Genomic DNA, 26,802 nt, shown 5'->3' on the forward strand with positions numbered 1-26,802 from the left:
CCGACACCATTGTCCATAGTGATGATGAAATGGCCACCGAGGCCAACTCTGCTAGCCTGGAGCGCAGGATGAGAAGGTGATGTTTAAAGTGGCAAAACTTTGGACCTTATAAAAGAGCAACCCTCATTTTTTAGCTTTCACTTTGTCAGGACAGCTTGGGGGTGGTGTACCTCTGAGGCCAGCGTGCTCCGAGAGAGGAAGGGCACTGTGAGGGCTGGTCGACACTGTGCCGAGACAGAAAAGGAGTGACAGCACTTTTCTTATGTGAACGGAACTTAAAGCCTTCACGTGCCAGCTGCCACTGGCCGAACTCATATTTTCTCTGTTCCCCAAAATACACATTCTTAGTGTCCTAAGCAAACCTTTAAAGACAAGCTGCCTTCTCAAAAGAATTGGGTTAGCTTATAAAAATGAGAACACAAGGAAAAACAAAATACTTTACTTGGGTCGAATGACTGGTGGGGATTATTTTTTATATATTTCACATTAACAGACGGTGAAAATTTACCTGGATAATTTAAGGAGCTCTTTAAAAACACCTCTCTAAGGATTGTTTGCCAGCATGTTTCTTGTTAAAAAATGACCTTTAACCATCACTGTATTTTTCCAGGCCCCACAAATTTATATATAAATCTATATGTTGTTGATGGACCTTAATTTATTTATCTATAGGTGGTGCTAAGGATCAAACCCAGTCCTCACACATGCTAGGCAAGTGTTCTACCAGGGAGCTACAACCTCAGCCCAGGCTCCACAGATTTGTTAGGCCTAAAATGTGACTCGAAGTTATTGGGTTATATTCATTCTATTATGAGCCAAAATCAGAGACATGAGGATTACACTAGGCTTACATCTTAAAGGAAGTTTGTTTCTTTTTTTAAATGTCAGATTTAACATTTATAGGGCCCCCTTTAAAATAATTACCCATTCTGCTGGAAAACAAATCTCTGCACTTTGGCAAACCTGTTTATATTACTAAAAATGAATAAATAAACAGTTCTCCCAGTTGGGAGTTCAAAGTGAGTGCTCTGGCATTCACAAGTAAGTTCATAGGTGAGCCTGCACCACAGAAGGTGACAAGGCAGTCACTGTGTGCAGCAGAGTGACCAGGATGGCAGAGGCCAGTCTCAGAAGTCATTTAGTTTAAAAATGGAACACAATGATACTGTAATTTCACTCTGGTTAAAATAACTGTGCTAATAGAAAACTCGGGGTTGAGATATAATTAATAGTTCTATGAAATGTGCTGCCATGTATGATATGAAGGCTGTACAACATTAATTCCTTACGTTGGGTCTGCTCCTAAGATGTTCACCAAGAGGAGTGATAATCTTCATCTGGGACACGTGAACTCTGCCAGTCCTGTCTCCCTTTTGGCATTCCAAGTAATTATTTTCTGCCTGCTTCAGCATCACAAGTACGTCCCCGCGCTGTAAGGTACAATACCACTCTCTGAAGCAATTATTATTTAATAAAACATTATTACTTTTCCACATTTTAATCTTTGGAGCCTAAAGCATTTAATAATGTGTAATAGCAGTAACACAGGCCGGCGATTTTTCACACCCATCAGTAAAGAAAAGAGCTCTGCTTTACCTTACAAGCGAGTTCTCCGGGGTTTTGCGGGACAATGTCTTCATTGGCAATTCCGTGAGGCACAGACAGCTTCAATGAAAACCAATACAAGAATTATTCACCATCATGTAACCCCCTTGCAAGCTGCGATCATTGAGGGATTTGGCGTGAAGTGTGAGCTCTCCTGATCAGGCTTCCTCACCCTAGATGAAGTGGGGCTACCATTTCTCATGGACTTTCAAGTTCTCAGGAGGTGAAGTGGCACCCACAATATCACAATGTTGTCTGAAGTTCCTTTAATCACTGACAACTAAGAAGTTCCTTTCTACAGGGAAGGTCCACCAAGTCCCCTGGGGGTCTGAAGGATGAATATTTGGCACCTGACCTTGCAGCCTATCAAGGTTCATTTCTTTTTTTTTTTTTTTTTTTTGTGCTGGGGATCGAACCCAGGGCCTTGTGCTTACAAGGCAAGCACTCTACCGACTGAGCTATCCCCAGCCCCAAGGTCCATTTTTAATTCAGGGTTGTCAAAATGGTTGCCAGCTGATGGGTGACTGGAGCCCACCACAGAGGGTTGGATTGACACTTCTTTTTGCCTTGAATCCCATCTTCCCTCAGGGACTCCCTGCAGTAAAGTGACCATTTACACCCATTCCATCGCTTGACCCCAGCCTCTTCCTAATCCTCTCTGCTCAGTGTGATTTCAGAGAGGTTTTCACCAAGGCTGTGTTCCCTGCCTTGGTAAATTTTAGCTGGTAAGTGCAGTCAAAAGGTCTGTACAGCACACAGGCAAACCCAGGAGATATAATTGCATAAGCTCACTTCCAACATGGAAAGGGAGGCTGCCTGGGCCCTTGGACCACTCAGGAGCAAAGACTGGGAAGAACAAGTGTATGGTCTTGTAAAGCTGGGTGGAGCGGCAGGGCTTTGAGACATCTCCTCAGTGTCTCAGGTTCCCAATGTACCAGATTCCCTGCTAGCAACTTAATGGTAGGATAGCGATGGAAAAAACAAGGGACAATTTAAGGAATCATTTCATATTGAGACACCATTCTCAATGTACCACTGTGTTAAATGCTTTAATTTTCTTTGAGTTCTTTAAATACTTCATTGGTAAGCAGTTATACCAAAGGCATAAGTGAAACTCCAGAGTAAGGAATCCTAACACAAAATGTCCAAAGCAAGTAGAGTCTTAGCAACCAGTAACACTGTATTCATAGTATGGCCTAATGGTTAGGAACATGGGGTCAGAGCTAGTTTTCTAAGTTCAAATCTTGGTTCCACCACTAGCTGGCTTCTCTCTCATCTTACTATACTCATTTGTACAATGGGGACTAATAATATTATCAACTCACAAAGTTGATGTGAAGAATAAATGAGTATTTTAACTATAGAAAGTGTTCTGAACAGTGCCTGGCTCATTAGTACTCAATACACATCAGTTACTATTTTTTGTTGCTCTTGTTTTGTTTTTTGGTACTGGGGATCTAATACCAGGGCACTTTACCCATTGAGCCACATCCCTAGCCCTTTTTAAAAAAAAAAAAAAAAAAATTTTTTTTTTGAGACAGAGTCTAAGTTGCTGAGGCTGGCCTTGAACTTGTGATCCTCCTGCCTCAGCCTCCTAAGCTGAGTCATGAGGATTGCAGGCATGCACCACTATTGATATTTTTATTATCAAGCAACCTACCCTCAAAAATACCTTTGTTTTTTTTTCTTTTTTCCCGTGGCCTTGGGGATTGAAACCAGGGTCTTGCACATGCTAGGCAGGTTCCTTAAATCTCCAGTCCCACCCTGGAATTTGGGCAATTAAAGTTTCATCGATTTAAATAAGTGTGACTATATATGAATACACTACCTCCTATCTGTCTATTCCTTTCTTGAGGGAGGATTAAAAAACAAACAAAATGGAACCAAACCCTGAAAGGCTTAAAGTTAAAAAAAAAAAAAAATTCCTGGCTCAATGATGGAAATGTAGAACGAAACAAAATCATTAATTGCTGCTCTTGTTAAGAACTACTCTATCAAATAATTGTTCAAAAAAGCTAGTCCTGTTCTCTTCCTCATTTTAATATATTAAAGATTTTCTCAGGTTAACTTGACCAAGTAGAGACCACATCAATGCTTTTTTCATCTGTGAGAAATGGAAGCAAAACTCACTTGATGAGAAAAACATTCAAAGAAAATAAAATTAGTATTTTAACTACTGTTAAAAAACTTCTAAACTAGTAGCTATTAAATGGACCAGTATAGTTAGGCTTACAAAATGGAAAAAAAAAAAAGTGGGAAATCCATCCACCTTAATAAAAACTTAATTTAAATTCATTTTAAAATTTACTCAGTTGGTAAAGTGGCTTTAGATATAAACTGTATCAAGATACAACTATCTGTCAAAGTCACTCCTATTAGCATGACCTACAGGCTCAGGTTTTTGAGTCTGCCTGGCCAGGTGGTCGACAACACCGTACAAATCTGGGTGGCTGCTTCCTCTTTCCTGTGTTTCTCCTAATAATGACAACCTGATTTCAAGGCCTAGGTGTTATTCTGGTCAACTTATTGACACATCTTAGGGTCAAGGGACAAACTCCCTATTTATTTCACCATCTTTTTTCTAAGGAATAATGGATTTTTAAGTACATTTTAGAACAAACCTCTTAACTACAGACACTTTTAAAAGCTCAACTTACCATGTATTTCCTGTAGAGAGGGTGTCCCTGGTTTTGGGACGAGGGGGGGTAGCACCGGATCTTGATCTTTAAAGACTTGACTCTTGGTTTTTGAGAGCCCAGATGCCAAGTGACTTTGTTTTTTCTGGAAGAATCCATGTAAGAAGAGGACCGATTAAAAGGCAGCTTTTTATTTGATGTTCGGGTTGCAGAGAGTTTGGGCGAGGTGGCCTCTCAGGGGCTCCTTTGGGAGGAGGCCGTCTGGCTGGAGTGGGCTTTCCATTTACAGGTCTGGAAGTCAAAGGGAAGACACGAGTCAGTGCTTTGCTCAGTATGAGGTTCTGCTCTGTCCTTTTCTTTAGGTGCCCCACACAGGAACACACACACACACATAGCTTTCTGCTAGTGGAATACGATTTACTGAAACCTGCAGGGTATGCTATTTTTGAGCAAATGACTGCTGCATTAAACATTATATTATTAGAGGAAATGCCATGATGTTCCAGATTCCTGTTATCTTACACTAGAGATTCATTAGTTCAAGACAAACAAGCATTTACTATCATGAGCTCTCTGAGGCCCTGACTGCTCTTAAACACACTATGACTATTTCAGGAAGCTAAGCACTTTACTACCCAAGTCTGAGATGAAAAGCTTCTAATAAGATACCAGGTATATGTGCTGGGGGCTTGTACGTGATTAGAAAAGGAACATCAAAACCCCCTGATGTTCATATGGTAGGAGTTACTGTTAAGACTCTAATTTAGATTAACATAAAGGAAGCTCATTTTGAAAATGGGAGAGGACAACTATTATGCTGAAAGCTTTTCCTTAAAAACTATGATAGAAAGAAATTTTAACATGGCAGTGTCTTCTGGTAGCATTACAGCCTTTTGTTCAAACAGCTCCGGAGCTCAGAAAGGAGGTCACCTCTGAATTTACAAGTTTGTGGTCCCTTACAAATGCCAAAAACCAGCACTGTCTCTCTTATTGGGAGTGTGTGTGTGCTTGCGTGCGTGTGTAGTGCGTGTGCGCATGTGTGTGTTTCACAAGTAGGGTGGTTGTAGGTTTGGAAAGGAGTCTTGTTCATTTGTTTGAGAAAAAGTAAGAGATCCATGTTCATGCTCTGCAAATTTTTGGACTGTGTTAAAAGAAAAAGGGCAGAAATTCCTCTAACCGCTGTCAGAAGCGGACTGTGGGCTGGCAGCCTGGGTGAATTCCTGGGTTATTTTATCTCTAAAAGAAGATCTGAGGCCAACAATACTTGGTCTGGATGACACTAAAAAAGACAGTCAGGTCCTCTGAGTCATTCATTTTATTTTATTTTTTGGTACCAGGGAATTGAACACAAAAGCACTCAAACATATTCCCACCCAGTCCTTTTTATTTAATGTTTTATTTTGAGACAGGGTCTCTCTGAGTTGCTTAGGGCCTTGCTAGGTTGCTGAGGCTGGCTTTAACCTTGCGATCCTCCTGCCTCAGCCTCCTGAGCTGCTGGGTACTACAGGTGTGCCCCACAGTGCCCAGCTTTCATTTATTTCTAGCTTTTCCCACATTTCCTTACCTTGGTGGCAACCTTGGGGGTCCTCGCACAAACCTCCAGTCTCACAAGCGTGGTTGGATTCCTACGAGTATTGGAGGAAAATTATTAGCCAACATTAATCTTAAACAAGAGTTTGTCCCAGAGGAATTTTAGACATTTTAGCTGGATCTAAAAATGAAATGTAGCTGAGTTATTGAAAATAGCAGAAAGAGTGTTTGATCTCAAACAATATAACTCAGTACTCTCACTCCTACCCCCACTATCCACGTCCTTAATATAGGTAAAAAACAAGCAGCAGAGGAAACCAAGGTGTCTCCTGTTGTGAACCAGAACCCGACAAAAGGACTGCGGGGCCACGCATCTGGTGATGCGGAGACATTAGGGAGTAACAATTTAAGCAGGCTCCATAGGAATCACACAAACACATGACATTTATTAATCCCAATGACACAGAGGAAACACTCTGCTCGTGGGTTTAAACACCTAGTAAGTGAAGTGGTTATTAGTATTCTGTTTCAAACAGGTAGATCCTATCTCATGGATGGTAGATCTATCACTGGATTGTTTCAACATTTGCAACTGAGAGGGGGGGATTAAAAGCGACCTAAGGCATGGCCTGAAAAGAAGGCCTGTGAGGGGAAATACAAGTCCAAGAAAGAAGGGCACTGTACCACCATGGTAGCGCAGAATGGATGGGTTAGAAGAGTTTTATATGGAAGAGTAAAGGGGAACAATTATAAAAAATTAAAGATGGGTGTAGGCCTAATCGTAGATGAGAGAAACTGGAAGTGTAGAGATTAACAGGAAGACTTGCCCCAAGGATGGGAAATCAAACTGTGCTGCTTAACAGGTGTTCTGAACATGGCGTAGCCAAGCACTGGAGAATGAGTACAACTCACAGAAATATCTTCAGATTTCCTGTTGAGTGATGAGTCAAAAGATTCTCAAAGCCAAACTCAAACAACAACAACAACCCAAAACTTCACTAAATCTTCTTTTTCTTTTTTTTTTTTTTTTTTCCTTTTTTCAATCAGATTGAAAAATTTCCAGCTAAGACCTACTTTTCCTCTCCTACTTTCTAAGACCCCAAAACAACATGCAAGAAGTATTCTAAGACCATCACAAGGGAAAATGGTCAGTCCTTTATTTGTAAGGGGGTTTAAATAAAACTTGGGAATATCTGGGCTAATCTAAACTGTCTTCTTTTTTGTATACTATAAATGAGTTAAAAACTCACTTTAATGATTTTAAATCACACTGGAATATCTATACTTTCCCTTAAAAACCAAATGACTAAGTGCCAATAATGGTGATCATTCAAACATGTTTCAATGTTTTAAAATCCCATTTTTTAAAAACAAATTAAGCTTGCCCTTAAAACTTGGTTTCACTAATGAGTTCGGCTAATGTAGTGAGGCGAGTCACCAGTTCATAAACCCTGCAATATTCCAGAATATAGTCCATGCCTTATAAATACACTGCTGTCTATATTTCTTCCTGACAAATATCACTGTGACACTTGAAAATGCACTTACTTCTTGGGTGGTCTTTAAAATTAATGCAAACAGGGGCTTGCCTAGGCACTGGGTTCAATCCTCAGGACCACATAAAAATAAATACATATACTTATATATATATCTACAACTATATATATATATATTATATAATTTAAAGCAAACAAGCTAACAGGGAGAAATTTTTATTGCTTTCCTTCAAAATTATAGTTATATACCTTAACAATAAAGAAATAATTTCAAAAGAATCCAATGTATGAATTTGACAAGGAAAGGTAAGGATGATGTATTGTAATAAATACACAGCATATGGGTCCTAAATTTGTGTCCAAATATTACCTGCAGTTTTTCCTGGGTGGTGGTTTTGTTTGTTTTGCTCTTTGGTGATTCTAGGGATTGAACCCAGGTCCCCTGAGCATGCAAATTGTTCTACTACTATCTCCCAGACCCATGGTGATATTTTTGTGTGAAATCTTAAATATTTTTTTATTTTCTCAATTTTCTACAGTGAGCAAATTTAAATCTATATAAAAAAGGCAATAGATTCAAAATCCTCAGGGACATCAGGCACATCTTGAAAGGCACTGCTAACGTCTGAAATACTCCAAATGCCAAGAACAAGGACAGTTCCTGCAGGAAGCTATTGTGTTTGTGTTTCTCAACCACGGGCTCATGCCCAGGTTCTGCTGACAGTCTTTGGAAGATTATTGATTAGGGACTTTCTCCTCTTTTGTATTCCATGCATACTTCAAAGCCTCTCTACACCTGCTCTTTGGAAATTTTTCTCTAGTCTGACATCCCTGGATTTGGCATTTGATGTGTCTGGATAAGCCATTTTAGGTCCTGGCAAATTTGATTTTCTGCTTGTATTGTGTCTGCAGAAATCTTTTTGTTCATCTGCATTAGAATCACACTTCAAGTTCAAAATAATTCTCCGTTTTTTTGTGGCATTTTTAAAGAGACAGGTAGTCTCCTGAGACCACACTCTCAGGCTTGTGTGCTCTTGTGTGTGGGAATACTAAGCAGCCTCTACAGATGTATTTTTCCTAAGAACTTAGGCTTGCTTAAGTCCCTGAATTCAAATCAGCCTGTCTCCTCCTGCAGACCCTTGACACACACTGCACTGTTGGCTGGCTCTCCTCCTGTACCTGCGGGTAGCTTCCTTGGGGGAGAGCCTGTGTGCAGACCAGCACACACAGAAGGCTCCAGGGGCCCTGACGCTCCTCAACCTGGAGTCCCTCTCCACTGAGGTGAAGAAAGTGAGGTCTGGCAACTGCGGCCATCTTACCTGAGGTGGAAAGTTCCCCAGTATCCATGGCAAGAAAAACAGCAGAGGGTTTTGTCCTGTGCCATCAGAAGACACAGCTGGCAAAGACCAGGCCTATCCTTCTGGGCCACTACACTGATGAAATATTCTTTCTGGAGACCCTCATATCCACACTTTTAGTCTTGGGCTTCTGGCCTAAAATTTGTTCAGTAATTTTAATTCTCAAACAAAAGGAATTTCTTAAGCATATATTTGACTTTCAGTCTCTAGAAGTCTGGACATGTGACTTCAGGCAAATCATTTAACTTGTGTCTGTTCCCGCATTTCTTCTTCTTTCATACTCAGTGTGTCTATGATGGTGTATATTTATGAAAGTACAGACTGCCCCGCCTCCCTCCATCAACAGTGGAGAAGGGGATTTTCCTCATGTAATTATTGTGAGGTACAAACACAACTATGCATGTAGCGTCTCCCAGACGGTTTAGTTTATTCCAGCTTCCTTTTCCCTGTTTTTTCCTAAAGTGTGGGAGTTGCTTGGAGACTACTTAACACCAAATATAATAATGCCTATTATTTCAATAGCGCTTTGTCACTCACAAAACCCATGACATCATTGTTGGAATGATACGGACACTACTCATCACCCCTCTCACTCCCCTTTTAAACACTTTGAGAGCAGAAAACCCATAAACCTTCTCAGGCAGCTACTCTTCCTTGAAAAGGGGGGATGTTCCCATTCAACAACAGAATGCTAGGGGCCCTTGTTTTTTTTTTTTTGGTACCAGGGATTGAACCCAGGGGTACGTAACCACTGAGCCACATCCCCAGCCCTTTTATTTTTTAATTTTGACAACAGGGTCTCCCCCAAATTGTTTAGGGCCTCCTAAGTTGCTAAGGTTGCCTTTGAACTTGCCATCCTCCCTGCCTTAGCCCTCCTGAATCACTGGGATTACAGGTGCGTGCCACTCCTGGCTTGGCCCAGTTTTTAATAAAAAAACTGATCGCTAGCACTTTTAAAAATGCAAATGATCACTAAATATAATTCATTCTACAGAAATGTCCTTTAACTTGGTATTGACATAATATTTCCTTCAAAAGAAATTTCTCCTTTCTAGATGATGAGATGGGTTTGCCTGTATGATAAAGCACAGTGCAAACCTATTATAAAATTTGAACTGAAAACGTGTTCAAGAGTTTAAGAATCGATTTCTCATGAAACAAGCCTTAAAGATCATCTATCATGTGGAAAAACTTTAAAATACATGAGGAACCATATTGAGATTGAAATAAAAAATATATATACATCATCCTAACATGTGAACAGTAAAGTATGTTTTCCTAATTTAAAACACAAATTACTCTTTAATTTCACATTTTAAAAGTCTTAGGGTAATTATCTCAACATTATGTCGCCAGTTGGGTATTTCAAATAAAAGCTGACAATCTGGCTAAATCCACTTCCACAAATATTAAAGGTTTTCCAAGATTTTAAATCACCTCCTCCTTATTAGCTTCATTTAAAAGACAATGTCATTACATTGGTCCAATACAGATTATTTTATAATGAAGTACAATGAATTAGCCTAATCCCTCTGTAGGGAATTCTAAAATATTGAACATCACATGTGGGATTTAGCAACTGGTTTCTAATAAAGGTAATTTTTCAGTATGACCAGTAGTAAAATAATTTAGACATTAGCTGAATATTTAAAATTAGTGCACAGCTCTGTCTTCAACATCTACACAACACAATCTACAGCCACTTACCAAGTTTCTAGTTCTGTCAACGTCACTGGTTTTCCAGGTACTGTGCTGTAAGTGTTTCCAATAGTTTTTCAGCAGGGAGTGGAGGTGGGCTTTGCGGATCCTCATGTAAACCTGGGAAAAAACAGTAATTCATCAGTAATGCCTAGTCTGGGATTCCAAAGAATGAAATGATTATAGGTTGATTCCTTAGAAAAATGGCTAGCACAAAAGAGCCACACAAAGGATGGACAGAAATTGATCTGTTGGTCAACACCAGTTAGTTTATTATATATTCTATAGAGAGTGAAAGAATGCTACTAATTGCAACGCAGCTAGCATTTGTTGGAGAAGCTTCTATGTGCCTGGCCTTAACTCAAGGCAACTTTATTTGAATATATGTCTTCAGCCAATTTCTATGTTCTAGATTTTTCTAGTCTACTAGCTAGTAACCACATGTGAGTATTTAATGTAATGAAAATAAAATGAAAATTTCATTCCTCAGTTGGCACTAGTCAAACAAAGATGGTGACCTCCCTCCTTCCCTCTTTTATGGTACTGGGTACAATCTTAGGGCTCGTACATGCTGGGCAAAGCCCTTCTATCACTGAGCTGTTCTCCCCAGCCCTGTTTCTATTTTGAGATAGGGTCTTGCTAAGTTACCCAGGTTGGACTTGAACTTGCAACCCTCCTACCTCGGCCTCCCAGGTAGCACCATCATCCTCCGGCACACGTTGTTCAAGGACTCAACAGTCATGGGTGGCTGAGGGTTACTTACTAGAGAGCACAGATATGGAACATTCCCAACTCTGCAGGAAGATCTACTAGATGGTGTTGTGCTAGATAATATGCTACCTATTTTACAGATGAAGAAACTGAAGAAAAAAATATATGAGCTATCCACAGTCTTAATGTTAGTGTTTTGTTTTTGGTTTTGCTTTTGAACCCCAAAGTCTGTCTCATTCTAATAAGACATGTTGTTTAAGAGGTGGCATGCCCAACCTACTCCCATCCACAAGTAAATAAATGTTTTCTAATTCGTTAGCTCTAGATTAATGACACAGCCTCAATTAAACAAACAATACCTTTATATTCCAAACCACAGCCTTATCTCAGTAACAGTGTACTCCCAACTTATTTTGAAAGAAATAAAGACGACCAGATTTAATTAATGACAGCTAATTAAAATCCGGGTGCAAAAATACCTGAGGAGCAGATGACCATGACACACTGAAGGAAGCCAAGGCCACCTTTTACAGTGTTTGGTTTGGGCCCTGAAAGGAGATGGGGATTCTCATTTTTTTCAAATGAACGCTTGCTACTTCCATTTCACTGTAAAAAAACCTATGTAACAAGAGGATGATTTGTCAGGTTCCTGTTTTATCCACAGACAGGAAAACATTCTCCAAGGGAGGAAAATACCCAGGCCAGCTGCTAGAGAAACAATGATTTAGAGACAGGCAAGTGTTTGGAGTGAGAGGCAGAGCCGCCTGGGAATTAAGACACATGCAGGCACAGCCAACTCGGTCACCATCTACTCTGTCCCCCAGGCTTGGCAAGCGTCCTGCCACTGGGCTAAGCCCCCAGCCCTGAAGGCAGTCCCCATTTTGAAGACGTTCCCCTAACCGGACTTTCCCTATTCTTAAAAGGAAAGCAAACTGCATGAGCATATGACACCACTGTAAGAAATATTTAAGAGTACAAAGTGGAAACAGGGAAGTAGTGAGAAGGGGGCTTCTGGGCAGGCAGGGCCACCACAGGGTGTCTGGCAAGGGCACACGCAGGCTGTGAAAGCAGAATCCCGCTTTTATGGTGCAGGCCCGTGAAGGTATCACCAAGGAAAGAAGTGGCATCTGAGCAGAGACCTGAAGGAATGCGGAGTGGGGAGCCATGTGGATATCTGGGAAAAGAATGTTCTAGTGAGAAGGAACAGGTCCCAAGGGGGAAGAGCTCATGGGCTCGAAGAATATCAGGGATTTCTGCACCACAGTGTTCCTCTCTTCCTGGTCCATTCCAACTTCTCCAGACACCAAAAGTCTTGTTCTTGTTTTTTGGTAGCATATACACATTGCTTAATAACTAATAATATATTTGGGGGAACTGATTTTTGTTAGATACATATATATATATGTATTCATTCATTTTTCAGTCCCAAGGATTGAACCCACAGTGCTCTATCACTGTGCTACATCCGCAGTCTTTTCAAAAGTTTTTTAAATTTTAAGACAGGGTCTCACTAAGTTGCCAAGGATGACCTCAAACTTGCAAACCTCCTGCCTCAGCCTCCCAAGTAGCTAGGAGTTCAATTCCTGGTACCTGCCCTGCACCCCCCCCCCCCCCGCCCCCCCCCACCCCCCCCCCAAAAAAAAGGAAAAGAAACCTTCTTGGCATGTCAGTTCCCTCACATTTAGCACATGTGATGCATTCAACTCTCTCACAGTTCCTGGAGTCCCTCGGGAGATCCAAGTTTCTCCCCTGGTACACCCAGTTTACAGGTGTGCAGAAAAGGTCACCATAGCAGGCCTGGAGCTCTTATCCTTAGCCTGCTTTCAAGCTTGGTTCTTGGATGGCATCTGGGAATTTGGACTTTGGGACAGTTCCCACCAATCCCAGCACTGAGAAAACGCGAGAGTATGTTTTATGTGGAACATGTGCTTTTCTTCTGGGAATCTGGAATTTTAGTACATGCCAAGATTTCTGGGGTGCCGATGTACCCAGCCCCCACTCACGACCCTGGGCAGTGAGTCCCTGCTGAACCTCTCTGGGTGACAACACTTCACGTGTGTTGTCACAGCTCCTTGTGGGGAGGGTTAACTTGTCCTGTGTGATGTCACTAACAAAAGACTCAGACACTTGCCAGGTTTCCTCCACATCTCACCCCATTTACCTTTTCCCTTTGTTGATTTTGCCTCATATATTCCCCTTCTCCTCCCTGGTACCAGGGAGAGAACCCAGGGCTTTTCACATGGTCTCACTGAGTTGCTTAGGGCCTTACCAAGTTGCTGAGGCTGGCTTTGAACTCTCAATCCTCCTGCCTCAGCCTCCCAAGCCGCTGTGATTACAGGTGTGTGCCCCTGTGCCCAGCTGCCTCACACACTTCTGCTGTAATAAATCACAGCCATGAATATGACTATGTTATGTCCTGTTAGTCTTCCTGTCTAATCTTCAAACCTGGCGTCTTAAAACACAGAACAGAATAGGAGAATAAATTTAAGTATAAAAGTTGTATTGCTTAAGACCCATGTGGGATTCTGGCAATATTTACTATCATTATATTTTACTATGACTGTTAAAATCCAGAGTGCATTTAATAAGGTAACAGCAAACAGGCAAACAACCCAATGAGCTATCATTTGATTGATTTTCTGGGCTATATGACACTGTCAGAAGAAATGTACCACCTGTTCTTTAATTCACACTACAATATAACTCCCTAAGAAGTGAGAAACCACCAGAATTTTATACCCTTGATTTTTTTCTCCTCCTCACTGTTCACAGCAACTCAGTTCAATCTTCTAGCTACTTGGCCGAGAGCCATCGGTGAGTGGCAAACCCATCAATAGACTAAAACCAATCTGATTCTTCTGGGTAGTGCTTCAAAGAAAAAATGAAACCCTAAAATAAAGGGCATGCCAGCGACAGTCCTGGGGTGGTGGTACAGGTTGAAGACCCGGACACCTGCTCTGCGAGGGGGAACGGAGTGGGAAGACTCCTGTCAGACCAAGACCAGCGTGCATCTGGGCCCTGCGAAAGCAGGGAGGGCAAAACCAAGTTAGAAGGCCATGGGAAAAGCACTGTGATCACTCTCAGCAATGCCAGGAACTGCTCTGGAACCTACCATGTGTGTGTACGTATACACACACACACACACACACACACTACTACCCATACTTAAAAAATAATCTCTGGAGCCTAAAATAAATAGTTTTGGCCCTTTGGCTTTTCCATTACAATAAACAGCAAATTTCTTCCCTGCCCCCACCCCGCAACCCATAGTGCTGGGGATCAAACCCAGGGGCGTGGGTATACTAGGTAAGCACACTACCCCTGAGCTATGTCCCCAGCCCTAAATACCACATTTCTTGTTTGTTTTGTTTTTTGGTACTGAGCACTCAACCCAGGGTGCTTAGCCACTGAGCCATATCCCCTGCTGTTTTTTTATATTTTATTTAGAGAGAGGGTCTCACTAAGTTGCTGAGGCTGGCTTTGAACTTGGGATCCTCCTGCCTCATGAGCTGCTGGGATCGCAGCCATGCACCATTGCACCCAGCTCACATTTCCTTTGGAAGTGCTTGTTACAGCTCATACAGAATTTCATCTACCACATCACTTAAAAATCAAGTAAGAAATTATCTGAAAATGCATAGTTACAGTAATTTACAAAGTATTTTTACTTGTAAGTGAGCCATCATAAGAAAAAAGGAGTTTCCATACACTGTCATACGCTTTTTTTTTTTTTTTTTGTGGTGCTGGGGATTGAACCCAGGGCCTTGTGCTTGCGAGGCAAGCACTCTACCAACTGAGCTATCTCCCAGCCCTGTCATACGCTTTTTTAAAAAAATATATTTTTAGTTGTAGATGGACGCAGAAATATTTATTTATTTATTTGTATGTGATGCTGAGTATACAAACCAGTGCCTCATACCTGTGAGGCAAGCGCTCCACCACTGAGCTATAATCTCAGTCCTATTATATGCTTTTAAACTTTTGGTTACAACTTTTCACACAAATCACACATAGGCATATTAAGATAATGCTGATTGGAAAAAATAATACCCTGATGGACACATACAATTTCATTTGCTATTAGTTTCAATTACTTTCCTACCAACCTCTACCAGAGCCACCAACATGGTATACTACATTGTTCTGAGACTCACAGTCTCCCCCATTCTCTCTGTGTAAACACAACCTTACATAAAAATGAAATTCAAATGTACTGAGCTAATTCTGCAAAGAATGAGAGAAAACACCTTGCGTTGAATGATCCATGACTGTGAATAATAAATGGCAGGTTACCAATAATTTCAAAAGCAGACTTTGATAAATTGGAATAATATATTCTCCCAGGCACTTGGAAATGTAAATAAATATGCAGGCAGAGAAGTGCTTACATTTTCCTGGTTTGGATGGAATTCGAATCACAGTGGGCTTCCTGGCGGTTGCTGGTTGAAGTGCTCTTTCCTTTTGTTGGTTCAGTTTTTGTGGGGAGCTGAAAGGGATCTAATGGAAAACATAGTTTTATTTTGCATGTTTTAGTTAACACGAACTCAAACAAAAAACCTCATTCATATTTACGAGTCATATTTTTCATGCCCCAGGGAAACTATTCATGGATAAACAAAATCTCAGTTTACAGAGACGAAAACAAAGTTGGAGCTCATAAAAGGAAATAATTTAGTACTCTGTAATAATTCATAGGGCTTTTCTCTCTCTGTGATGAGAGAGGTCCAGGACAATCCTGAATTATGTAAAGGGAGCTTTCAGGGAAGTGTAATAATTTCCTAAGTGTCTACCTGAAAATGAGGGGCAAGTGACATGAGACCATCTTTCCAAATCATAAACCCTCCCAGTTCCCCCAGGAAGGAAGAGTTCCTTCCCCACCTCCCGGGCACATGCCAACAGTTTACCCTAAGGACCACCAACAGCCCTCACCCTCCGCACCTGCCCAGCAGCCTTGGATTCAGATGTCAGTAAGTTCTGCACTCCAGTGACATGAACATGAAAAACATTTTATTCCAGAAATAAATAAAATATGTAATTTGGGGACAAGGATATATGACTCAGCATTTCTTTATCTTTACTGATTTATTTAAATGGATAGTATGTGCCCAGGTAAAGTATTTAAAACAAAAGCATAACTATAAAACTTCTTTAAAAAAAAAAAAAAAAAACCAGAATGTAATGGGCTTTTTTTCTTTTAAGAATGTAACCTTTTTAAAAAAAAATTTCTTTGTTTTTATGCGGTTGCTGAGGAATTGAACCCAGTGCGCCTCACCTGTGGCTAGGCAAGAGCTCTGCCCACTGAGCCACAACCCCAGTCCTGGATGTTTTTCTTTAATGTAAATATTCTTTCAGTGGTTTGGGAAAACGACTGTATTTTCTTTTAAAGATAGGAAATGTGAAAATAAATAGATGAGCAAAAATAAAATAAGATGCTCTATAGTGGATGCTCTTACAGATGCGGATCTCCGGAGGCTGACGGCCCTTATTCCACCAGAGACAGAACCAGCGCACGCTGGAACTCTGCACAGCTCTCCGGATTCCTGTCTACAGGGAGGTGCTCTCTCTCCCATGAATGCACTCCATGCTCCCTGGTGAGCAGACTCATCACATTCTACCTGTGATGGAATGACCTGCAGCTCATAAGCCTTCTGCTGACCAGCTCACTATAGGACACATGAGAGCTGACCTAAGAATAAGCCCTTTGCAACATAGCACTTCCCCTTCCCTGCCACCAGGCTCTCAGGCATCCTCAGCTTTATGCACCCTGCCCAAGGCGTCACTTACTAGCTACTCGCTTGCTTTTTTTTTTTCCCCCAGGGGAGGGCTACTGGGGATTCTAACCACTGAGCCATATCCCCCACACTTATTATTTTTTATTTTGAGACAGGGTCTTGCTAAGTGTGTTTAAGGCCTCCTGAAGTTGCCGATGCTGGCCTGGAACTTATGATCATCTTGCCTCAGCCTCCCTAGTCACTGGATTACACAGTGCTCAACACTCACATGTGTTGGCTTATCTGGTCTCTTAGTATCAGTGTGAGGTGGAGAGATAGGATGGTAAAGTACAACCCTATTTTAAGTTTTATCGGCCACTTAGGTTAGGTCTCCAGATGGTATGTTAGCTAAGATAATTATCATCAGGCTACTGTGAAAAAAGAATTAGATGACCACTTTATGAGAACCAGTTCAGGGGCTGGGAGTATAACTCAGTGGCAGAGCATCTGCCTAGCATTTGTGAGCCCCTGGATTCAATTCCCAGCACCACTAAATGAATGAATGAATGAATGAATGAATGAATGAAGGAAAGAAAGAAAGAAAATTCAAGATAGCAAAAAAAATCATCAAACTAAAAATAAAAGACTATATTATAGGAAAATTTTCTTCCACTGTAACCTATGTTCCCCATGAAACAAAGCTCTTGCTTTTTAGATTTAGCCACATTCTTTGAGTTAATTTCTTACTTTGTGATCACATTATTTTTTTTTACTTCAAAGTAATGTTTGCTGTAAAAAATGGAAAACATTAAGAAATATATGGCAGAGAAAAATCTCTTGCAATCTCATCTCTGTAATAATAATAGTCATTATCTAAAATTTGATATGTCTGGCCATAGATTTTTCTGTAAATATTATCTCTATTACTATGTAGATATTTTAAAAACAGGATCATTTTATATCAATTTCTTTGTAATTTGCTTTTGCACTTTTGTTCATTCCTGGGTGCCTGTGATACATCGAATGCTATTCAAAAGTTGGGAATGTACTGGAAACCAAGCCATCACGGAGCTCCTGTTCCAGCAGGGAGATGGAGATGGAGACAGTTAACAACAGGTATAACAGGTAAACAATTTGTGTGGAAAGTGAGAAGTACTGTTGAAAAAGGAAAACGCAGAGGGACCTCGGGTACGGACAGAAGGGAAGCAGGTTACAGCATGAAATAGGTGGGGCGGGGAGAGGTGTTAAGGTTTGGATTTAACATGTTGCCCAAAAGCCTTGTGTCAGAGGCTTGGCTTCCAGTCTATGGTGCTGGTGGAGGTGGTGGAACCTTTGGGAGCTGGGGCCTAATTGGAGGAGGTAGGTCACTGTGGGTGTGCCCTTGAAGAGTACATCCTGCTTCCAGTGTCTCTCCCTCCCTCCCTCCTTCCCCGCTGAAATGAGGTGAGCAGCTCTGCTCCACCCTGTGCTCCCGCCATGATGCTCTGCCTCACCACAGTCCCAGAAACAATGGAGCCAGCTGACCATAGACTGAAACCTCCGAAACCGTGAGCAAAAGAAATCTTCTCTCTTACAAGTTGATTTTCTCAGTTTTCTGTCACTGTGACAGAAAGCTAACTAATAGGAGAAAAGGGCTCCATTAATGAAATTGTTTGTCCATTTTTCCAACAGGTTAAGCTATTCTAATAGTTCTTCCAACTTGAATAATATACACTTGGAAATAGCAGTGCCAATGGATAAAAAGGAGCTGGTTCATTCATATTAAAGCCTAATGTTGTATATATTACCAAGTCGGAATTTTGAGTGGGTCATCTGTTGTAAGTACTATTAGCTAAAATGAAAGAATCTAAAGAATCTATTTAATCTTGGCATACATTTTATTCGAACATAGAAACATAGTATCTTTCCTTCTGTATCCTTCCTTTCTGCTTATTTCTTAGTGCCACCATCCCTGCTCTGCCTCTCTGCCCTGTTGGAACCCACCTCCCTCATGGAGCCACCAGCCCCCCACCCCACCTCCATCAGGGACTGACCTTGCCCTCAAACTCTTCCCACCCCTCCCAAAAAATCTTGCTCATTACATCCCATTCTTTCAGGGCTCTGTTTTCTATAGAGGGAAAAAAAAAATCAAAAGTTCAAGAAAAGGATTAAGCCTAATGTCTGCGCAGTTCTACCTTTTAAGTGGCACTTGTGCGTTCACGGTTGCTTCGGATGACCTGTTGGTTATTAGCACAGCTTGTAGTTAATGTTTTCTGGGTGGGAGTGGAGAGGGAAGAAAATCTTGAGCTTGGAATGACTTAAATTTTTTCCTAAATCAAATTAAATTCTGGGCCAGTGTGCCACCTACACTCTCAGATTCCAGGAGTGAGCAGGAAGGGAAAGGAGGGAAAAGACCAATTGTCATCCCCTGAGGAGCTGGGTAAAGGGGCACCCAAAAGGCGCTTCCTGATGTAGGGCTGGCCTCAGGGAATCCTGCCCCAAACCCTGCACTGTGGGGGGACTCAGCTGTCCTGTGAAAGGCTCCAGTCACTTTCTGTTTTAAATTGAAATAGCATTAGATACAAAATATTCAAAGTGGCCGAGCTACCTACTCTCTCTTTGGGTCTTTTATTTTTAATACTGTTAACTGCTTTTTCATAACTGGCCCCTCAGATCATGTACATTCTGCTATACACGTCTCCGTGAAAAAAACCTCCTTTCTCCACATGGCGAGGCCAGGAAGCCTTGGCCTCCAGCTCTGCAGACTGTCTGGCAGCAGTGGGCTGCTGGATGATGTGCCCCAGCTGTGCTCACTGTGTCAGAGACTCTGGGCTCGGCGTCCACCTCTGTCTGCATGTTGTTCTGGCTATGATCCTCTGAATCCATTCGTGGAGGGCAGATCAGTCAGGAGGACAAACAGCCTCACTTCACTGAGGGGAGCCAGAGGCCTGTTTCCCATCTTGACGATGGTGGGCAGCTCTCTACAGTTTGCAGATCACTTGTTTTTGTGTAGTGCTGGGGATTGAACCTGGGTCCTGGACCACAGAGCTACAATACCAGCCGCTGAAGCTCTCCTTTTTCAATCTTTTCATGAGAGGGGTGTTTTTTTTCCCCCATAGAAATGATCAGTGGGCCACCTACAAACACAGACGGCACTTTGTGTCTGGGAACTCCAGGCAGAGCCAGGTAGGAACCTGGACCATGGCATTTGTTAAATTGATTAAAGTTCCTACCTTTTAACAGCAAGCAATTTTTATATTTGAAGTATTGTCCTAAAATGCAGCTGAGCTTCAAAGATTCCAATGGTCATAGAAACAACTGTTGCAGCCAGTAAAACTCAGGCACCTAATGCTATGGCCTTGGAAGTGGAACTTGAGTTGGGACCTAATTTGTCATACAGATTAGCTAACATGTTGGTGTGGTGAATAAGTCTGATGAAGCTTCCATAGGAGTATTGGAAAACAGTTTTACCAGGCCACAAATTTGACAGAATTTCAACCTCTATGTCTGGGTTATGATCAACCTGTTTGGACTTAGCAAAAGATTCTTGCTGTTCACAATTTAAATGTGCTTATTTTGGAAATTCACTCTTCAGAATAAAAAGTACTTAGTAGGAGTCAAAAGTACTTACTACAGCATTTATCTATATCTATCTATCTATCTATCTATCTATCTATCTATCTATCTATCTATCTATCTATCTATCTGTTTATTTATGGCAGTGCCAAAAACAAAACCCCAAGAAAAACCCAAAATTAAAAATGAAGGAGCTGGTGTGGTGGTTGTGCACGCCTGTAATCCCAGTGGCTTGGGAGGCTGAGGCAGGAGGATTGAGAGTTCAAAGTCAGCTTCAGCAACTTAGCGAGACCCTGTCTCTAAATAAAATATATATATTTAAAAAAAAAGGGCTGGGGATGTGGTTCAGTGGTTAAGCAACCCTGGGTTCAATCCCCTGTACTCCCCAACCCCCTGAAAAAAAAAAAAAAAAAAAAAGAAACAACTTGAATGTTCGCCAACAGAGCAATCACTGAATTACAAAATACTCTCACATGAGGATACATTAGGAAGGCATAGGGAAACAATGAGTCAGAAGTTGGCCTAAGCAGTAGGTAAAGCCCACCTCTGCAGGCAGAGAGCAGCATGCTGAGTAACAGGTGTGCTGTGATGAAATATTTTTGGTAAAAAGTAGGAAAAAAGGTCTGTGAATGTGTTGGTGTGGTGTGCCCAAAGATAGAAGGCTGTATGCTTTGCTCACACTGTACAGGAGGGAGAAAAAGATTTTTAATAAAAATCTCTGGATTGTCTGTTACAACAAAAATATTTTGTTTTTATAACTGAATTTTTAAAAATTCTTTTTCAATCACAGGAAAAAAATTTATAAGATTAAGCTCAACACCTATGCCAAACCAACAACAACAACAACAAAACATTTAAATTTCCTATTCCTCTAGTTGCCTTTTCAAGGCAATAATGGCCATCAATTTTTCCATAAAGTAACTAGGAAAATAATAACTCTTTTTTTGTGGGGGAGGGGTGCTGGGGGCATAGTTCAGTGGTAGAGTGCACATAAAGTAGTAGTCTGGGTTTAATACCCAAAACACACACACACGCACACACACACACACACCTTCCTTTTTTAGATTCTATTTAAAAGGAGATAATGCAGATATTTCTAATTTATCTAATTTAGATATACTTAGTTCCTAAGAATTAGTTTCTATTTATTACCTTGACTCTTCAGAAAACTCAGTTTTTGGAAGGACCTCACTTATGCTAGGCAAGGAGGACATCTACTGCTGAGCTACCCCCAAGTCCACGACTGTATTATTTTTGTAATTTCTACTCATATCAAAGATCAGCAGGGGAAGCAGTTCTTTTTCTGCAGTAAAGAAGACAAGAGGAAAGAAGAACTCAAACTATCCCTGTTCGCTGATGACATGATTATATATTTAGAGGAACCTGGAAATTCCACCAGAAAACTCTTAGAACTCATAAGTGAATTCAGTAAGGTAGCAGGTTACAAGATCAATGCCCATAAATCCAACGCATTTTTATACATAAGTGATGAATCTTCAGAAAGAGAAATTAGGAAAACTACCCCATTCACAATAGCCTCGAAAAAAATAAAATACTTGGGAATCAATCTCACAAAAGAGGTGAAAGACCTCTACAATGAGAACTATACAACACTAAAGAAAGAAATTAAAGAACACCTTAGAAGATGGAAAGATCTTCCATGTTCTTGGATAGGAAGAATTAATATTGTCAAAATGGCCATACTACCTAAAGTGCTATACAAATTCAATGCAATTCCAATTAAAATCCCAATGACGTACCTTACAGAAATAGAGCAAGCAATTATGAAATTCATCTGGAAGAATAAGAAAACCCAGAATAGCTAAAGCAATCCTTAGCAGGAAGAGTGAAACAGGGGGTATTGCAATACCAGATCTTCAACTCTACTACAAAGCAATAGTAACAAAAACGGCATGGTATTGGTACCAAAAATAGAAAGGTAGATCAATGGTACAGAATAGAGGACACGGACACAAACCCAAATAATACAATTTTCTCATACTAGACAAAGGGGCCAAAAATATGCAATGGAGAAAAGATAGCCTCTTCAACAAATGGTGCTGGGAGAATTGGAAATCCATATGCAACAGAATGAAACTAAACCATATCTCTCACCATGCACGAAACTAAACTCAAAATGGATTAAGGACCTCGGAATCAGACCAGAGACCCTGCAGATTATAGAAGAAAAAGTAGGTCCAAATCTTCACCTTGTTGGTCTAGGATCAGACTTCCTTAACAGGACTCCCATAGCACAAGAAATAAAAGCAAGAATCAATAACTGGGATAGATTCAAACTAAAAAGCTTTCTCTCAGCAAAGGAAACTATCAGCAATGCGAAGAAAGAGCCTACAGAGTGGGAGAATATCTTTGCCAATCATACTTCAGATAGAGCACTAATCTCCAGAATCTATAAAGAACTCAAAAAACTCTACTCCAAGAATTCAAATAATCCAGTCGACAAATGGGCTAAGGAAATGAATAGACACTTCACAGAAGAAGATCTACAAGCAATCAACAAACATATGGAAAAATGTTCAACATCTCTAGTAATAAGAAAAATGCAAATCAAAACCACCCTAAGATTCCATCTCACCCCAATTAGAATGGCGATTATCAAGAATACGAGCAACAACAGGTGTTGGCAAGGATGTGGGGAGAAAGTACACTCATACATTGCTGGTGGGGCTGCAAATTAGTGCAGCCACTCTGGAAAGCAGTGTGGAGATTCCTTAGAAAACTTGGAATGGACCCTCCATTTGACCCAGCTATCCCACTCCTTGGCCTATACCCAAAGGACTTAAAATCAGCACTACAGAGATACAGCCACATCAATGTTCATAGCTGCTCAATTCACAATAGCCAGACTGTGGAACCAACCTAGATGCCCTTCAATTGATGAGTGGATAAAGAAACTGTGGTATATATATACAATGGATATTACTCAGCCATAAAGAATGATAAAATTATGGCATTTGCAGGCAAATGGATGAAATTGGAGAATATCATGCTAAGTGAGATAAGCCAATCTCAAAAAGCCAAAGGACGAATGATATCGCTAATAAGTGGAGGATGACACATAATGGGGGGGAGGGAAGGGTTAGTGTTAGGGTTAGAGTTAGGGTTAGGGGGGGGCAAGTATGGAGGAAGGAAGTACTGTATAGAGGGTAAAGAGGGGTGGGGGGAAGGGAAAAAAAAAAGAAAAAAAAAAAAAGAAGAAGACAAGAGGAAACTCTCATAAGCTTCTCTCAGCCTAATTACGCTTATGTTCAGCTATTTAAAAAAAGATAAGCTATTTTTTAAAGATGAGCATGTGCCCATGGGCTGCAACTTAAACGGAATCAAAAGGTTTTCAGGGAACACCAGGCCCCCATCCTCTCCTGCCTAATTCCCCCCAAAAGACCTCTGTCATATCAACTTCTACTAGACCCTTCCAAATACACTGTACATGAGTTTGTTTTTTACTTTCTGGCAAGTGCTCTACCACTGAGCTACATCTCCAGACATTCTTTTTAATTATTTTTTAAAATTTTGAGATTAGGTTTCTCTAAGTTACCTAGATTGACCTCCATTTCTGACCCTCCTGCCTCGGCCTCCGGAGCAGCTGAGATAGAGTAGGTATGTGCCACAGTATCACCCTTGCACAAGACCTTTAAAACAAACAGTAGCTAAAATACCAGGACACTATTTTGTTCCTTGTATTTTTCACCTAGTGACAACCTGGAGTTTGGCCCACACTAGGAGATAACAGGTCTGCCTGCTTTTTATTACTTTTTTTTTTTTTTTTGCGGTATTGGGGATCGAACTCAGGGCCTTGTGCTTGCAAGGCAAGCACTCTACCAACTGAGCTATCTCCCCAGCCCTGCTTTTTATTACTTATTTAAAAAAATTTTTTTTAGTTGTGGATAGACCTTTATTTATTAATATGCAGTGCTGAGGATGAACTCAGTGTCTCACACATGCTAGGCAAGCGCTCTACCACTGAGCCACAACCCCATCCATGGCCTGCTTTTTAATTACCACACAATACTCCATTGTATGGATACACCATAATTTATTTAAGCAGTCCACTAAAGCTTATTTCCAATATTGTGTGCTTGAAACAATCTGGAGCCCAAGATGGCTCTCAAAGCACTGGAAGTTGTATCTCGAATTATCCACATGTGAACTAATGGGCAATTTTCAAGGGAAATGAAAGATTTACAGGTCACATCAGATGCTCAAAGATCAATGACCTAAAAGGGGGGGTCAAGAAGCTTGCTGCCGTAATTCTACATCGGACCACTCTTGCTTCTACAGAAATGATGCAGAGCATTAAAAGAGGAAATTCCTACCCAGATCCAAGGAGCTCAGTGTCATGTTTCTCTACCTTTATTTGCAGTGTTCTCTGTCCTCCTTTCAGTCCCTCACACAACATCCCTTACTCTACATCTGCTGCCAAATAAGCAGGCCTCTTTACACCTCTCTCTGTGTGGGTCCTTCATTACCAGGTTGAGAAAACCACCGATGATTTTCCACCCATTACCGGTCTCTAATACCGTGCTTGCCTTCGTAATTAGTTCCACCATCCCTGACTTGCTTTTCTGTCATTTCTTTCCCTTGTGTTCCGTTAATAGCAGAATTTGGCTGCTAAACCATTATTCTGGTCTATGCAATGGGGCTGACAGCAGAAGCATTCTGGGTTTTTCTTTGACAACTGGGTATGATTTGTAAAGGTGTGAAGTGGAATTGCTAATACTTCTGAGCTCCACGACATTAACCTGGAAGGCATTCTACCCAAGAAATGAATCTAATATGAAATTGCCTGTTTTATGAGTTTTCCTTTAATAATTTTTCTAATCTTTACAATGTTTTCATAGCTTCAGTATTTTCTGATCTCTATTTCCTGAGATTAATATGGCAACTTCATTTTTATGAACACTATTTTATTAGATTTTCTTTTTGAGGGAAGACAAAGAGAAAGAGACGTATTTGTGAGTTTCCTTGCTCCGGTGTTCCTCTCTCGGGCCTGCATGATTAGGCAAGGTTTCACAAAGAGACCATCAACCCTTTTTACAATGACCATGCTATTGAAATGCCATCAAAAAGCCACAAAGCCCCCTATCCATCCCCAGCCCAGGGGACTGGAAAAGCCTTTGCAGGAGAGCAAGCAGGGAAGCACAAGAGCCAGTGAGCACTCTGGAAAAATCCCTCGAAGATAGGGGTGGGCCAGAGTACAGAGGGTGATAGGGTGAGTGGACTCAATTCAGGAGGCCACTGCAGCCTGGGCGACTTTGAGAAACTCTATCTCAAAATTTTAAAAAATTAAAAAGAGAGCCAGGCACGGTAGCACATGCCTGTAATCCCAGAGGCTTGGGAGGCTGAGGCAGGAGGATGGAGAGTTCAAAGCCAGCCTCAGCAAAGGCAAGGCCCTAAGCAACTCAGTGAGACCCTGTCTCTAAATATAGTACAAAATAGGGCTGGGGGTGTGGCTCGGTGGTCAAGCGCCCCTGAGTCCAATCCCCAGTACTTGCCCCCGAAAAAAAAAAAATTACAAAGAGAAAGGTTGGGAGGTAGCTCATGCTCAGAGCACTTGCCTGGCCTGTGCATGAAGGCAGAATGGGGAGAGAAAGCAGACTTGGGAATTGTTCAGAAGGGTAAGCCAGATCGTGACAATAACGAACTGGACGGGAAGGCAGAGAGGTAACAGAAATAAACACTACCGGATGCCCACTTGCCACATTTCAAACACTGTGACAGGGCTTTCCTGCAAACCCACACTCAACCCCTGCTGACACTGCACCAGGAGCATCGGTATCCAGCCTTATGAACGAAGAACCTGAGGTGCTGCAGGATTAAATAAGTTGCCCAAGGTCACGTGGCAATCGTGGCTAAGCCTGGCAGTCACCAAATCCAAACAAGAGCCATTGTGTGACACAGTGAGAAGACTCCAGGAGCATCTCTCAGTTTCTAGGGAAAGGCTGGACGTGTGGTGGGTCACAAAGTGAGAAGCCCAACACAGCAGGAGGAGGTCAGACAGAAGATGAAGGACCCAGTTTAGTCTAACTTCATAGTCGAGAGCCATGGTTAAAGGTGGGGTAAGTAAATTACACATTTTGCTAAAAGACTGCCCTAATAATTAAATGTTGTGTGATGAAAGGGCAGAGATTGAGAAACAAAAGGCTATGAGGCACGACACTGCTCTCATGTCGAATATACTATTGACCTTCCCTTTCAAATATGACTGTAATTATCTGCTTGAGAATACAGAATAAATTCTCAGCACTTAGCAACCAACCTGCCATCCCCATAGCTTCTAGTAGGCTCTAAAAAAGGTATTCTTTCTTTTGTCCTGTTTCCATGCCTTAATAACTTCCTGCTGTTGAGTTTATCCATCTCCTTCCTTCTCTGAAGCTTGTTAACATCAAAAAGATTTAAGGAAGAAAATGATATTAACAAAGACTTGAAAAGGTTTTTGTTGTTGTTATTGGTTTTGGGTACCAGGGATAGAACCCAGGGATGC

General features: G+C 41.2%; 1 protein-coding gene across 1 annotated transcript in view; it reads right to left on the minus strand.

The window, feature by feature from the left end:
* The window catches only part of SH3D19 (SH3 domain containing 19), a 186,874-nt gene that overhangs the window by 21,435 nt on the left and 138,637 nt on the right, over positions 1-26,802 (minus strand). The window contains 13 exon segments of the mRNA XM_079154185.1: positions 1,290-1,430; positions 1,597-1,665; positions 4,263-4,289; positions 4,291-4,392; positions 4,395-4,465; positions 4,468-4,532; positions 5,806-5,839; positions 5,842-5,866; positions 10,333-10,361; positions 10,364-10,396; positions 10,399-10,443; positions 15,423-15,495; positions 15,497-15,531. Of these exon segments, the coding sequence (XP_079010311.1) occupies positions 1,290-1,430; positions 1,597-1,665; positions 4,263-4,289; positions 4,291-4,392; positions 4,395-4,465; positions 4,468-4,532; positions 5,806-5,839; positions 5,842-5,866; positions 10,333-10,361; positions 10,364-10,396; positions 10,399-10,443; positions 15,423-15,495; positions 15,497-15,531 (749 nt within the window).

This window comes from Sciurus vulgaris, assembly GCF_902686455.1.
Source record: "Sciurus vulgaris genome assembly, chromosome: 9".
NCBI classification, from domain to species: domain Eukaryota; kingdom Metazoa; phylum Chordata; class Mammalia; order Rodentia; family Sciuridae; genus Sciurus; species Sciurus vulgaris.